Source organism: Pseudophryne corroboree, chromosome 3, assembly GCF_028390025.1.
Source record: "Pseudophryne corroboree isolate aPseCor3 chromosome 3, aPseCor3.hap2, whole genome shotgun sequence".
NCBI classification, from domain to species: Eukaryota; Metazoa; Chordata; class Amphibia; order Anura; family Myobatrachidae; genus Pseudophryne; species Pseudophryne corroboree.
The window spans coordinates 713,356,998-713,370,455 of record NC_086446.1 but is presented as its reverse complement, the minus strand read 5'-3'; the positions used below and the strand labels follow the sequence as shown (position 1 = coordinate 713,370,455).

Genomic DNA, 13,458 nt, shown 5'->3' with positions numbered 1-13,458 from the left:
AATACAAAACAGAAAACCAAATATATACTAGTGCATAACACGCACACATCCCCAATGTATACACATAACATTGGACGTAGGCAATGTCACTTGGGTGGATTTTTTATTTATTTTTTTGTATTATTATTTGGGATACTTAACTTGATAAAGAAAAAGATTGATTCCTACTAGAGAGTTATATTGTGGATTTTGCAAAAACTATCCCAATCGTCATTCAGTGGGATGAGCCTTTAGTAGGGCAAGACTAACTGAAGGTGTTCTGCATTAATGTCCTGAAACAGGGACTTCAATGCAGTTTTCATACTGAGATGAACACAGAACTAGATGCCAAGTTTAGCACAGGTGTTCCAGGACCCCTTTCTGTTTCTCTTTGTGGCTTGTATATCCTCATCCAGCCATTTGCTGAGAGAGAGAGAGAGAGAGAGAGAGAGAGAGAGAGAGGGGGAGGGAGAGAGAGAGAGAGAGAGAGAGAGAGAGAGAGAGAGAGAGAGAGAGATCCCTCTAGAAACGCCTTGGACTTACTATAGGTTTGCATCTCATAGCAGAGAGACATTTATGTAGGTCTAATTAGGAGGTCTAGTTTAGTGCATGCCCAGCAAGTGTGTATTATAAGGATATAAATTACATTAACAAATAATAATGAAGAAGAAGAAGAAGAAGAAGAAGAAGAAGAAGAAGAAGAAGAAGAAGAAGAAGAAGAAGAAGAAGAGAAGGAGTATTTGTATAATCTTAAATGTTTATCATGGTTGATAATTGTTAAGCTGAAAGTTTCACTAAATAATTGTAAAGATTTTGTATTGTCTGAAAGAAGTTCAAATTCCTACAAATAGGGAGAAAATTGTGTGTAAAAAATAAAATGATTGGCTTGGATGGTCATTGGGTTTACAGTACACCCATTACACGCATGCTGAGTACATTGCGTAACGGTGCCGCCTGGAAGCGAACGGAGCGAAATTTCAGTTACGCAGAACTGTGAATCGGACACCTCAAGTGAAAATCAGACGGAGACAAAATAAGGAAAGCTTCTTTTATTTTTTCATTTTCACAACAAACATTAATTTTTACAAATATATTTTATTAAAAAAAAAAAAAGTCTGAAATATGTCCAAGATACAGGTGGGGAGTCGGTACCCTGCGCCCTTGCCACGTATACTTTCCTATGCAACAAGTAACTGGGGGTGGGAAGAGGGGTACGGGGGAGGGGATGGGGGGGATAGCGCAGAGCCACCAGAACCCCACAATGTGTGGATACGGTATATTTACAAAATAACTTAAATTACATTATTGATTGTCCCTTATTACAAAGCCCAGCTTCTAGTCTCATTTTCCGTGACACACTCAAGTTTTCAGCCCCTATTTTCCGTTGAAATTCCTGTAGTTATATATTGGTTTTATTATACATCACTACTTATTACTGTTTTTACCTTTTGTGATTTAAACATTATTTATGTTCCCATCCTCTTTTTCTGTTATGATTAGTAAAACAATAATCGTCAAAGGGGCTGCCAACTAACATTCATATTGCACATTCCAAACAAAAATATATATATTTATATTACAACACAGAAGTTTTAAAAACAAACAAAAAAGTAATAAAAAAATGTACAGTTTTTGTTTCAAGTCAAAATGCTTAATGGACAGAAAAACCTTAAAATAGGTGGCGGCCTTGGGTTTTGAAGACCGAATAAGCCTTTATAATAAATAATATAATTGGGTAAAAAAATAATAATTAAACACGAAAAGGAGTTACAAAATTGAGCAAAACAACTATTTATACAAATAGACAATGCGTTCGTTCTGCTTGCAAAAGAAAATGAAACTACAGCGTTTAGTGGTAACTGATCTGCAATAAAAGGTTGCGATTGAATTCAGTTCTTGAGTATTTGGCAAATTGAACAGAAATCAGTGTAATTATATTTGCCCTTTTGTTAATGAAATAATAGTAATAAAAAATATCCGGTGTCACAAATTGCCTGCGCATTTTATTCACTTAAAAAAAAAATATCCTGTATTTTTAGGAGTCTCGTTTCTAAACATTGCGCGACCTGCCCCTTCCCTGGGGTACAGCCATCTTCAGTACTTACAAACACTTTGGAGAAGTTCTGCAGCGTTAATTACTCATAGTGGCCTATCCTGTCCACCAAACCGGAGGGTCTTAGTGACACTTTTGTCCATCCCTACCCAGTGCCAGGTGCCCAGGCGCTCAACTGCCCTCAGACTGGCCTGAGTAAGGGCACTGATGTGACTACAGGATGGGAGTAGTATACAGGATGAGGGAAAGTCAGGAGGGGCTGACTGACTGGCACATTGGCAGCAGAGTTGGCACTCTCTGCACTGGAGGAGTTCTCATGGTACAAGATGGGCACTCGCACGATCCTCTGGGCAGCTGCGTGGCTAAGGTTGGCAGCCTCAAGTTCTGCAGCCAGCTGCCTTTTCCATTTGTTTCTCCGGTTCTGGAACCAGATTTTGACTTGAGTCTCTGTCAGGTGCAGAGAGGCCGCCAGTCCTGCCCTCTCTGAGCTGCTGAGGTACCTCTTCATGTCAAAGGTGGACTCCAGCTGGAAGACCTGGCTCCTTGAGAACACTGTCCTGGTCTTCTTCTTCCTACAGGGCTTCTTGTCCGGACTGTCCTCCCTTTTCTTCCAGTCCTCGCCACTTTCGTCTTTCTTGCCGTCCTCAGGGTCGCTCTCCTCCAGTATGATCTCCTCTGGACTTTTGGAGTCATTCTCCTTGGAGTCCAGGTCTGGTTTAAGGGAACGGATGGGTTCTGGAGAGTCTCTCTCGCCCCCAGACACCGGTGACGGAGGACCAAGCAGCAGGCTCTTCTCTGGAGCTAAAGACAAACAAATAGCAGTCATTAGTCACTGTCACAATAACATTATCACTGTCATCATTACAACCAATTTATCTGAAACGTGCGCCCTCAAGACTTCAGGAGACGTAATCATCAGACCGGACTGGAGACCCAAAGGAGAAAGCCAGATAACGCCAGTATTTAACATGCGATCCCCTTTCGCCCTTCACCCCGGGACAACCAGACATTTGTTACTGTGCGTCTTTATTTGAATACGTTTCTCGCGCAGCCACTAATATTTTCCATATGCAGATGCGAGAAAAAGGAAGGTAATTTGATATAATATTCCAGTGCCTCAAAGACACTATTTCCGCTCTCTATTTAATTAGAATTAATCAATTATCATTTGTGTCATCCCACAGATTCTTCATTTAAATGCATTTCGAAAAGGTCGTTAGAGAAGATCTGAAACTCGCACTTATCTTCCTATTAATACACCTGTCCGTTAGTACATTACCGTGCGCCTTATCCATCCCAATCCCTGTTAATTGGTGTGTCCCTACATTTTTCCAATCAAGAATCATTATATTTCATAAGTGAGAACTTATGGAACAACATTTTGCTTTATTAACTGAGAGTTCCCAGTGTTGGCTTTAGTTGTGCGTTCTGGGGTGCGCACTCCAGCTTTGTCCTGCAGAGGTTATTTGTGCCTCTTCATCTCTTGCTTAACTACAAGTCCCAGCATGCCCTGTCGGTTATGCTTGGACCTATAGTTCCCCAGCTTCTGCAGACATCTTATACTCCCCCCCTCTCCCCATGCTACAGCCATATTTGCAAGGAGAAAGGTTATACCTTCAGTCCTGTGTGTGTGACCTCCATGCGTCAGGGTGTAGGAGTACCACCAGGCAGGGGACCTCTCAAAGTAATGTGCAGGTAAGGCGAACCTCTGCGTTGGGATCTCCAGCCGGGGAAAGGAGAGGTCTGTCAGTGGAGATAGGGCAAAGGCCGCTCCGTCCAAAGTTCCTTTGATGGGGGTGAAGAGTGCCTTATGTGGGCGCGCAGCCCTGGGTGGCTCACAAGTCAGGAGGCTCTTAATGGAAAAGGGGGACTCCTTGGCCGGTGGGGTGCTACTTTCTTGTCCTGTCTCAGGCATGGTAAGGTCTGATGTAACCATCAACCAAAAGCTGAAAGCCAAAACCTTTCCCAGTGGAACCTGAAATCCGGATCTGGAAAGGAGATGGGATGAGGTAGGCAAGTGGGGGCTAGGTCTCCCAAGCCAACATTGGGAAGGCCAGGAAATGTCTAGGTAAAGTGATAAACTAAACAGCCATCCAGGGAGTAGCAAGCAGCACCTGCAAACCGGGGAGACTGATAGCAACTGGGAAAAGGCGAGAGAAGGAAGAGAGGAGGAGGGATAGAGGCAAAGGGACCAGGAGGTGGAGGGATGGGGGGGGGAGGAGGGAGGGTTCAGCAGTCAGCCCAACTCCCACACTCTGTGCTTTGGCTCTAGGCTGCCAGGACTCGCCTCTTATTGGCTTTATATAGTCCAATTAGGCAGCAAATGAGGACAGGGCTATTAGCACAAAAGGATATTGGCTTTAGTAAAGCACCACTAGAAGTGCAGCAGGCAAATGACACAGATCTGACTATTGGCACAAACTGGAGCCAGTTTTGTGTAAGTCGGGACTTCTGCTTTCTATAAGAGGTAGAAAAATAATAGCAAAGTGCATTTCAAGGCCCGTAATAACTCGCCAATTCACAAAGACCCAACATCCACATTGTCGTCAGCGCATGTCTCAGCAGACGAGCCGTGTGATAAATAACATTTCCCAAACTCAAGCGTCCTATTCAGGCTCAGCCAAGCGGTACCAGGGAACTAATTAAATATTTGCTAATTAGTGTTTCATACACACATTCTCGTTTGTTTATTTTTTTATTTTATTTTTTTATTTTAGCTACTTATTGACATTGTAGCGACAAGTTATTGCGATGTTGGAGAAACGCGCAGCGCATTTACCAGCGGCGTGTTCCATCTGCGTAATTGTACTATAGCAGACGGGATGCACATACGTTTTATTCACCTATATATGTAATCACATAAATACATCTTGCATTTACTCTATGCATGCCCTAGACTGACAGCTATTTCCAGTACTTAAACAGCAATCTGGGAATAGAACACGACATAAAAAAACGAAAATATCCCTGTACAGTATCTGCCACCTCTCTGTAATAGTTACCAGGAAATATTCTCAGTCCTCATCCCCCAGCTGTTTCTCTAATTACTACACAATCTAAGGACATACACTATATGCAAGTGTATAAAATACCCATTAAATACATAGATCATTATTAAGAAGAAAGAAAATCGGCATATTCCTATATCTAATCTATCTATCTATCTATCTATCTATCTATCTATCTATCTATCTATCTATCTATCTATCTATCTATCTACTGTAATGTATGTATACACACATAGATATATTAGATAGATAGATAGATAGATAGATAGATAGATAGATAGATAGATAGATTATATATCTATAGCTAGATAGATAGATAGATAGATAGATAGATAGATAGATAGATTATACATTTATAGATAGATAGATAGATAGATAGATAGAAAGATAGAAAGATAGATAGATTATATATTTATAGATAGATAGACTATATATATATTTATAGATAGATAGATAGATAGATAGATAGATAGATAGATAATAGACAGATAGAAAGATAGAGACTGTAGATAGATATATTATATATCTAAGATAGATAGATAGATAGATAGATAGATAGATAGATAGATAGATAGATGATAGACAGATGGAAAGATTAGACAGATAGATTATATATTTATAGATAGATAGATAGATAGATAGACAGACAGAGAGAAAGATAGATAGATTATATATTTATAGATAGATAGATAGATAGATAGATAGATAGATAGACAGAAAGATAGATACTGTATATAGATAGATTATATATCTAAGATAGATAGATAGATAGATAGATAGATAGATAGATAGATAGATAATTATATTCTGGTATGATTCAAAGATTTATATTATAATAAGTGTCCATTACAAGTGTATAAAATTCAAGACCAGCTCTGGTTGTTGTCAGCCTGGGGATGTACTTATCTCTCGCACAGATCATATACAGGCTCCCCATGCTGGATGCTGGAGATGTGATGCAGGAGGAGTCGGTTATGTTGCACATAAATATTAATATAGATAGGAAAATAAGTTTTCAGTCACTGCAGTTTAACTGGCATAAATTGTAGAGCGGCCATAAATCTCTATTAGGGGGTGGCCCTGTGCATCCTCTGTGTGACAGAGCTGGCTGGTACACATGCAGACAGATAGGCGCAATGCACCGCTAGCTGTCACCTCTCCCTGATGGACCTGTTGTCAGGGGCTCAGGAAAATACGTCTCTGCTCCAAATCCCATTAACCAAAAACATCTTAGAAAAGGTGCTCTGATCCTTACTGTCCCCCCCCCAGCTGCAGGCAGGTCTATGGAGCTGATGAGACACCTGTGTTATCTGTATTACACCGTGACAACTTCTACTCCAAACAGTAACAGTGTCCAGGCCAGGGGGTTCCAGGTGTGTGTGTGTGTGTGTGTGTGTGTGTGTGTGTGTGTGTGTGTGTGTGTGTGTGTGTGTGTGTGTGTGTGTGTGTGTGTGTGTGTGTGTGTGTGTGTGTGTGTGTGTGTGTGTGTGTGTGTGTGTGTATATATATCCTCATCTTCACCCCTCGCCCCCATGCATTTAATATTTAGAGTTCATCTCATGTAAACTGAAATAAATGTTCATTTTAAACGCTGGTGCCAAAGATAAATAAGCGATGTCACTAAAATGAGGGTACCCAATCGCTTAAGTGCATATGGGAGCTGATGGAACAGACCAGTATAGAGATATTTGGATCAGGGCTGCAAGACTACGCACGAAATTACGCACGAGTTTGCGTACATAATTGCACAAATGTCTTGCACTTCCGAAATTTGTAGGACTGGTGTGAATATGTTGGCCGTATTTCTTCCTATGTTGGTACAAGACCAAAGTCATCATTGTAATGCAATAAAGTACTGATCTCTATCTATCTATCTATCTATCTATCTATCTATCTATCTATCTATCTATCTATCTATCTATCTATAATCTGTCTGTTTATATGTATACACAAATACACATATTTTCTTTATCTAATTAAAAATGTTTAGCAAACATGCAATTTACAGATGACTTTAAACTATCATCTATCTATCTATCTATCTATCTATCTATCTATCTATCTATCTATCTATCTATCTATCTATCTATCTATCTATCTATCTATCTAGTCCTAAGGAAAGAAACACAATTATTTTACACAAAGTATAATTTATTACCAGAAATATAAAAGGATAAAGCGATTTGGATAAAAATAAATAAAAAAATAAAATCCCAGCAGCAATAGCATTTCCGCCTGACAAACTGTTACTGTTTAAGAATAAATCGCTTTTTGCTATATGTGATTATTATTGAACTTATTTTAGCTTAACGCCCCCACAAATGTTAAGGGGGGAAAATGACAATGGTCTCTTTAAAATGCTTGTTACATTTCATTCCACGGCATGGATATGGCTGCGGTAGTTAATCCTCTCCTGGAACAAAATCGTTCTTTTATTTATTTATTTATTTATTTATATTTTTTTCGCACTGTCGAATTACATTAAAACAAACCACCCCAAAAAAAATGACTCCCCTTTGTGTGCAGCAGCTCTTTACATCTTTGTGGATGCTCTATAACGTAATATGTTCTCTGAAACGAATTTTCAAACACTAACAGTATTGTTAAATATAGGCAGTAGGTAAATAAGTCATAAAATTCAAAAATAACAGCTATGAATTTGTACATTTTAGTGGCTCTCGAGGTTAAAAATAAAAATATCAGTGCTTTGAGCGCCCTCTGCTGGCCATTCTGGTGTTGTGGCAGCGATGGCACGTTAGCTCTGCAACCATGCTTCTGGTTGACTTTGTTACGTTAGGTACTTATTAAAGTGATGATGTCATGTGACTCTGTGGGGTAAATTTACTATGATTGGAGTTCTGTTTAAGATGGGATGTTGCCCTTAGCAACCAATCAGATTCTACTTCTAATTTATCTAGCACCTTGTAGAAGATAATACCTGGAATCTAGTTGCTATGGGCAACATCCATCTTAAATAGAACTCCCTTCTTAGAAAATTTACCCCTGTGACTTGTCACTTAGAAAAAAACATGTAGAGCTGTTCTATTTATGATGTGCAGAATGGGGGAGTCCATACTGTGACTTATCATCAATGATAACGTTATGGGCCTCATTCAAAGATGTATGCAAATTGCATGGTGGTGCAGCTACCATGTACAGGATCTGTTCTGAGCATGTGCAGAAAGGGTCATGTGGGATCGCACGCTGTGCCTCCAAAGCTGCAGCCTGATTGTCAAGCTGCAAGAGATTGAGAGGCGGGGGGTGGGCAGAGCTGGCCAGCGTTTTACTGAAAATGGGGGAGTGTGGCCCCATTTTCTGGCAGTGCCGAAGCCAGGGTCATCATCTTCCAATGCTGAGCCAGTGGTCAGTCTGAGAAAGCTTCAGTTACGGAAATGGCTGATGCTGTTGATATCACGATCGATGGCTGCATATGGTGATCCAATGCTGCATCTTTGGATGCAAACCTCGGATTGCGGATGCACAAAGGAAACATTTTTCCCTTACAGACGCCTCCTGCTGCACTAGCATCTCTACACATCGCCACCGCGTCAAAAGCAGTGATGTGTTCAGCTCCGTCTCTGGATTAGGCCCTATGTGAATAATATAAAATAGAGGTGACACCTAATTAGACCTGGGTGTGGATTAATAGATCGACAATGCATAGGTCATCAGTCATTAGGTCAACACCATATGGTGACATGCATTAGATCAACAGGTACAACCATAAATATAATACAGAATTGAGGCAGCCATTTTAGGTCATGACTTCCATAGATTATTCATTTTACCCACGAAGGATCCAGATGAGGCAGCCATTTTAGGCACACTACATAGGATTCCATTGGGCAGAATAGGCAGTGCCTAGAACTGATGACCCAAAATGGGATAGATAAATAGACTACTGGGCGAGACCCTTGCAGAACCATCAGAACCATGCATTGTTCATTCTGCACAATAGAGTACCAGGCGGTATAACAGGTGTGCATATGGTACATTTCTACTGAATACATTGACTAGTCAATGTAATGGTCCCTTATGTTCTACCTTTTCCTGCACTCGTAGAACATCAACAGATGGCCAGAGATTAACATAGAAATACACAATTTACTAAACATACCTACTCAGAAAGGCTCCCAAATTACTAAAACATATTAATATACTGTACATGACTGTTGGGTGTGATCATGTCAACAGTCAAAATATGTACCCAGATGAAATGCTGACATGATCAACTGTTGACAAGCCGCCCCTGGTGGTCTAGTGGTCTATTACCTTCCCCCACCTGCTCCAGCATGGCTTCTGGGTCTTGGCAGCCAACTATTACTTCCGGGTCAGACTTCTGAGGGACCATTGGTTTTTGTAAGAGGAGTAAAGGAACTTAGTACTATATTCCTTAATTTACACATAACCAGTGCATTCCACAGTTCTGTATAATTGCAAACTTTATCCAGACACATCAATCCCTGTAAATGTGGTGATCGCAATCTTTTCTGCACCATAGGCTTATAAACACCACCCAATGATTCTACCAGAAACTGGAGTCCTTGGAGTTAAAACAAGCAGGTACAGGGACAATATGCAAGCTCCACACATATAGCACTCTGCCCAAAATAAAATGCAAGGCTCCAGAGCTGCCTCTCTGTGCCGGGTGGTGTTCAGTTTGCCGGCTGTCGGGATCCCGGGGCCGGTATGCTGGTTGCCGGGAGCCCGGCCGCCGGCATACCATACTACACCCCTCTGTGCCACCCATTCTGTAATTCCATGCTAGGCACCCAAGCACGGACATCTTTATGTTTACACTACTAGAATTCTGGCTCTGTCTGACTCTGTCTCTACGGTTGATTTGTATACAAGACTCGCTGGCATTGCTTATGAGTGTCATGGACACACACGAGTGAGAATAGCCCCTGTTAGCTGGAATTCCGTCTGGCGGCATAGTCAGTGGTTGGGATTCCGGCGTCGGTATCCTGACCGCTGGGATCCCGACTGCCGGCAACGTAACTACATCCCATGTCATGAAGCCTCGAGCTAGAAGAGATGATCAGAAAGAAAAAGGGGAGGCCATCTTTGGCAGAGTGGAGTGGAAAGGAGAGAGTGGCTGCGGAGATGAGTTTGGAAATGTAGAAGGTGAAGAGGCGTGAGCAATTGACTGTGAGTGGCAGGAATTAGAAACTGATTCTGTAGAAAATAGGGAACCAGTAAAAGGACTGACAGATGAGGGCAGCAGAGGTGGAGCAGGATGCAGAGATAAGGATGGACTGAAGAAGGGTAAAGCTGGGTACACATCAGAATGATATGTACCTGGCCAATATGCCGGTTGACGGGCCATCATATCGTATTAGTGCTACACACCAGAATAAGGGAATAAACGACAAAATTATCTCTTATTCCGTCCTTTATTACACAGTACCGGGTCGCATGCAATATTTTCAGATTGACCGTGTAGCAAGGCCAACCAGCAGATATTGCATGCAAACCGTGGAAACGTGCTGTCGGGCTTACACACTGCCCAATATGAACGATATGTCATTCCGATTCGGCCGGTAAAGACGTACAGTGCCAAAATCGTCCAGGTGTGTACCCACCCCAAGTTGGGAGTGAGGTAGGCCATAAATGAATAAGTTACAGTAATCATGATGGAAGAGGATAAGGGTGTGGATAATAGTTTTAATGACTTCTGTGTTGAGAAAGGGCCTTCTCCTATACATTTTACAGACGTGAAAGCAACAGGATTGGGAGAAGGTTTGAATGAGGGTGGCAGATGAGTCGGAGTCACTGATGACACTCAGATGGAAGAGATGGAGATGTTGTCAATGAAGAAGGATAGACATGAGGGGCCCACTAAGGAGCAAAAAAAGTGAGAAGACGGTGAGAAGTTAGGGGAGGTAAAGTTGAGAGTCAGGAGTTCAGCAGTTTCTGAGACATTCAAACCACCAGTCTGGCATCAACTAACAGTCCATGGCCAAAGTCACGTAGATCACACTTCTTTACCATTCTGATGTTGGTGTTTGGTCCACTCAACAACTGATCCTCCTGACAAGGTCTACATGCTTTGAGTTGCTGCCACATGATTGACTTATAATATATTTACATTAACGGGTACATGTTAATGTACCTAACAAAGTATATACACATCTCATATGTGGTATACATATAATATGTAAAAACTTTGCTCATTTACATCATCAACCGCTAGTAATAGATCTTCTTAAGCAAATGGTATACACCGTGTCATACTAAATAATTATCATAATAAAACTAGAGATGAGCGGGTTCGGTTCTCCGAGATCCAAACCCCCCGGAACTTCACCTATTTTACACGCCTCCGAGGCAGCCTCGGATCTTCCCGCCTTGCTCGGTTAACCCGAACGCGGCCGAACGTCATCATCCCGCTGTCGGATTCTCGCGAGATTCGTATTCTATATAAAGAGCCGCGCGTCGCTGCCATTTTCACTCGTGCATTGGAGATTGAACGGAGAGGATGTGGCTGCGTTCTTTCCCTGAAAAGCACCGTAACTGTGCTCAGTGTGCTGATAATATCTGTGCTCAGTGTGCTGCAAATATCTGTGCTCAGTGTGCTGAAAATATCTACGTTCTCTGCCTGAAAACGCTCCATATCTGTGCTCAGTGTGCTGCAAATATCTGTGCTCAGTGTGCTGCATTGTGGGGACTGGGAACCACCAGTATATAATTATAGTAGTACAGTACAGTAGGCCATTGCTGTATCTTGCAGCTCTGTGTCAAGTATACTATCTCTGTGCTGCATTATTGTGAGCAGTATATAGTAGGACAGTGCAGCATTTTGGTGACCAGCAGTATACATTAAGTACAGTACAGTAGGCCATTGCTGTATCTTGCAGCTCTGTGTCAAATATACTATCTCTGTGCTGCATTATTGTGAGCAGTATATAGTAGGACAGTGCAGCATTTTTGTGACCAGCAGTATACATATAGTACAGTACAGTAGGCCATTGCTGTATCTTGCAGCTCTGTGTCAAGTATACTATCTCCGTGCTGCATTATTGTGAGCAGTATATAGTAGGACAGTGCAGCATTTTGGTGACCAGCAGTATACATATAGTACAGTACAGTAGACCATTGCTGTATCTTGCAGCTCTGTGTCAAGTATACTATCTCTGTGCTGCATTACTGTGAGCAGTATATAGTAGGACAGTGCAGCATTTTGGTGACCAGCAGTATACACATAGTACAGTACAGTAGGCCATTGCTGTATCTTGCAGCTCTGTGTCAAGTATACTATCTCTGTGCTGCATTATTGTGAGCAGTATATAGTAGGACAGTGCAGCATTTTGGTGACCATCAGTATACATAGAGTACAGTACAGTAGGCCATTGCTGTATCTTGCAGCTCTGTGTCAAGTATACTATCTCTGTGCTGCATTATTGTGAGCAGTATATAGTAGGACAGTGCAGAATTTTGGTGACCAGCAGTATACATATAGGGTGTCATTCCGAGTTGTTCGCTCGCAAGCCGTTTTTAGCAGCTTTGCACACGCTAAGCCTACGCCTACTGGGAGTGAATCTTAGCTTCTTAAAATTGCGAACGAAAGATTCGCAATATTGCGAAAAGACATCTCTGTGCAGATTCTGAGTAGCTCCAGACTTACTCGGCATCTGCGATCAGTTCAGAGCTTGTCGTTCCTGGTTTGACGTCACAAACACACACAGCGTTCGCCCAGACACTCCTCCGTTTCTCCAGCCACTCCCGCGTTTTTCCCAGAAACGGTAGCGTTTTTTCCCACACGCCCATAAAACGGCCTGTTTCCGCCCAGAAACACCCACTTCCTGTCAATCACATTACGATCGCCTGAACGAAGAAAAAGCCGTGAGTTTAATACCTAACTTCGTAGCAAATTTACTTGGCGCAGTCGCAGTGCGAACATTGCGCATGCGCACTAAGCGGAAAATCGCTGCGATGCGATGACATTTACAGAGCGAACAACTCGGAATGACCCCCTTAGTACAGTACAGTAGGCCATTGCTGTATCTTGCAGCTCTGTGTCAAGTATACTATCTCTGTGCTGCATTATTGTGAGCAGTATATAGTAGGACAGTGCAGCATTTTGGTGACCATCAGTATACATAGAGTACAGTACAGTAGGCCATTGCTGTATCTTGCAGCTCTGTGTCAAGTATACTATCTCTGTGCTGCATTATTGTGAGCAGTATATAGTAGGACAGTGCAGCATTTTGGTGACCACCAGTATACATATAGTACAGTACAGTAGGCCATTGCTGTATCTTGCAGCTCTGTGTCAAGTATACTATCTCTGTGCTGCATTATTGTGAGCAGTATATAGTAGGACAGTGCAGCATTTTGGTGACCAGCAGTATCCATATAGTACAGTACAGTAGGCCATTGCTGTATCTTGCAGCTCTGTGTCAAGTATACTATCTC

General features: G+C 41.9%; 1 protein-coding gene across 1 annotated transcript; it reads right to left on the bottom strand.

The window, feature by feature from the left end:
* Positions 1–1,026: 1,026 nt before the first annotated feature.
* HMX3 (H6 family homeobox 3) lies at positions 1,027–4,188 on the bottom strand. The gene is made up of 2 exons (XM_063963757.1): positions 3,647–4,188; positions 1,027–2,833 (listed from the first exon to the last, which is right to left on the bottom strand). The coding sequence occupies exons 1-2, from the start codon at positions 3,966–3,968 to the stop codon at positions 2,214–2,216; spliced, it is 942 nt and encodes a 313-aa protein (XP_063819827.1). The 5' UTR covers positions 3,969–4,188; the 3' UTR covers positions 1,027–2,213.
* Positions 4,189–13,458: the final 9,270 nt, after the last annotated feature.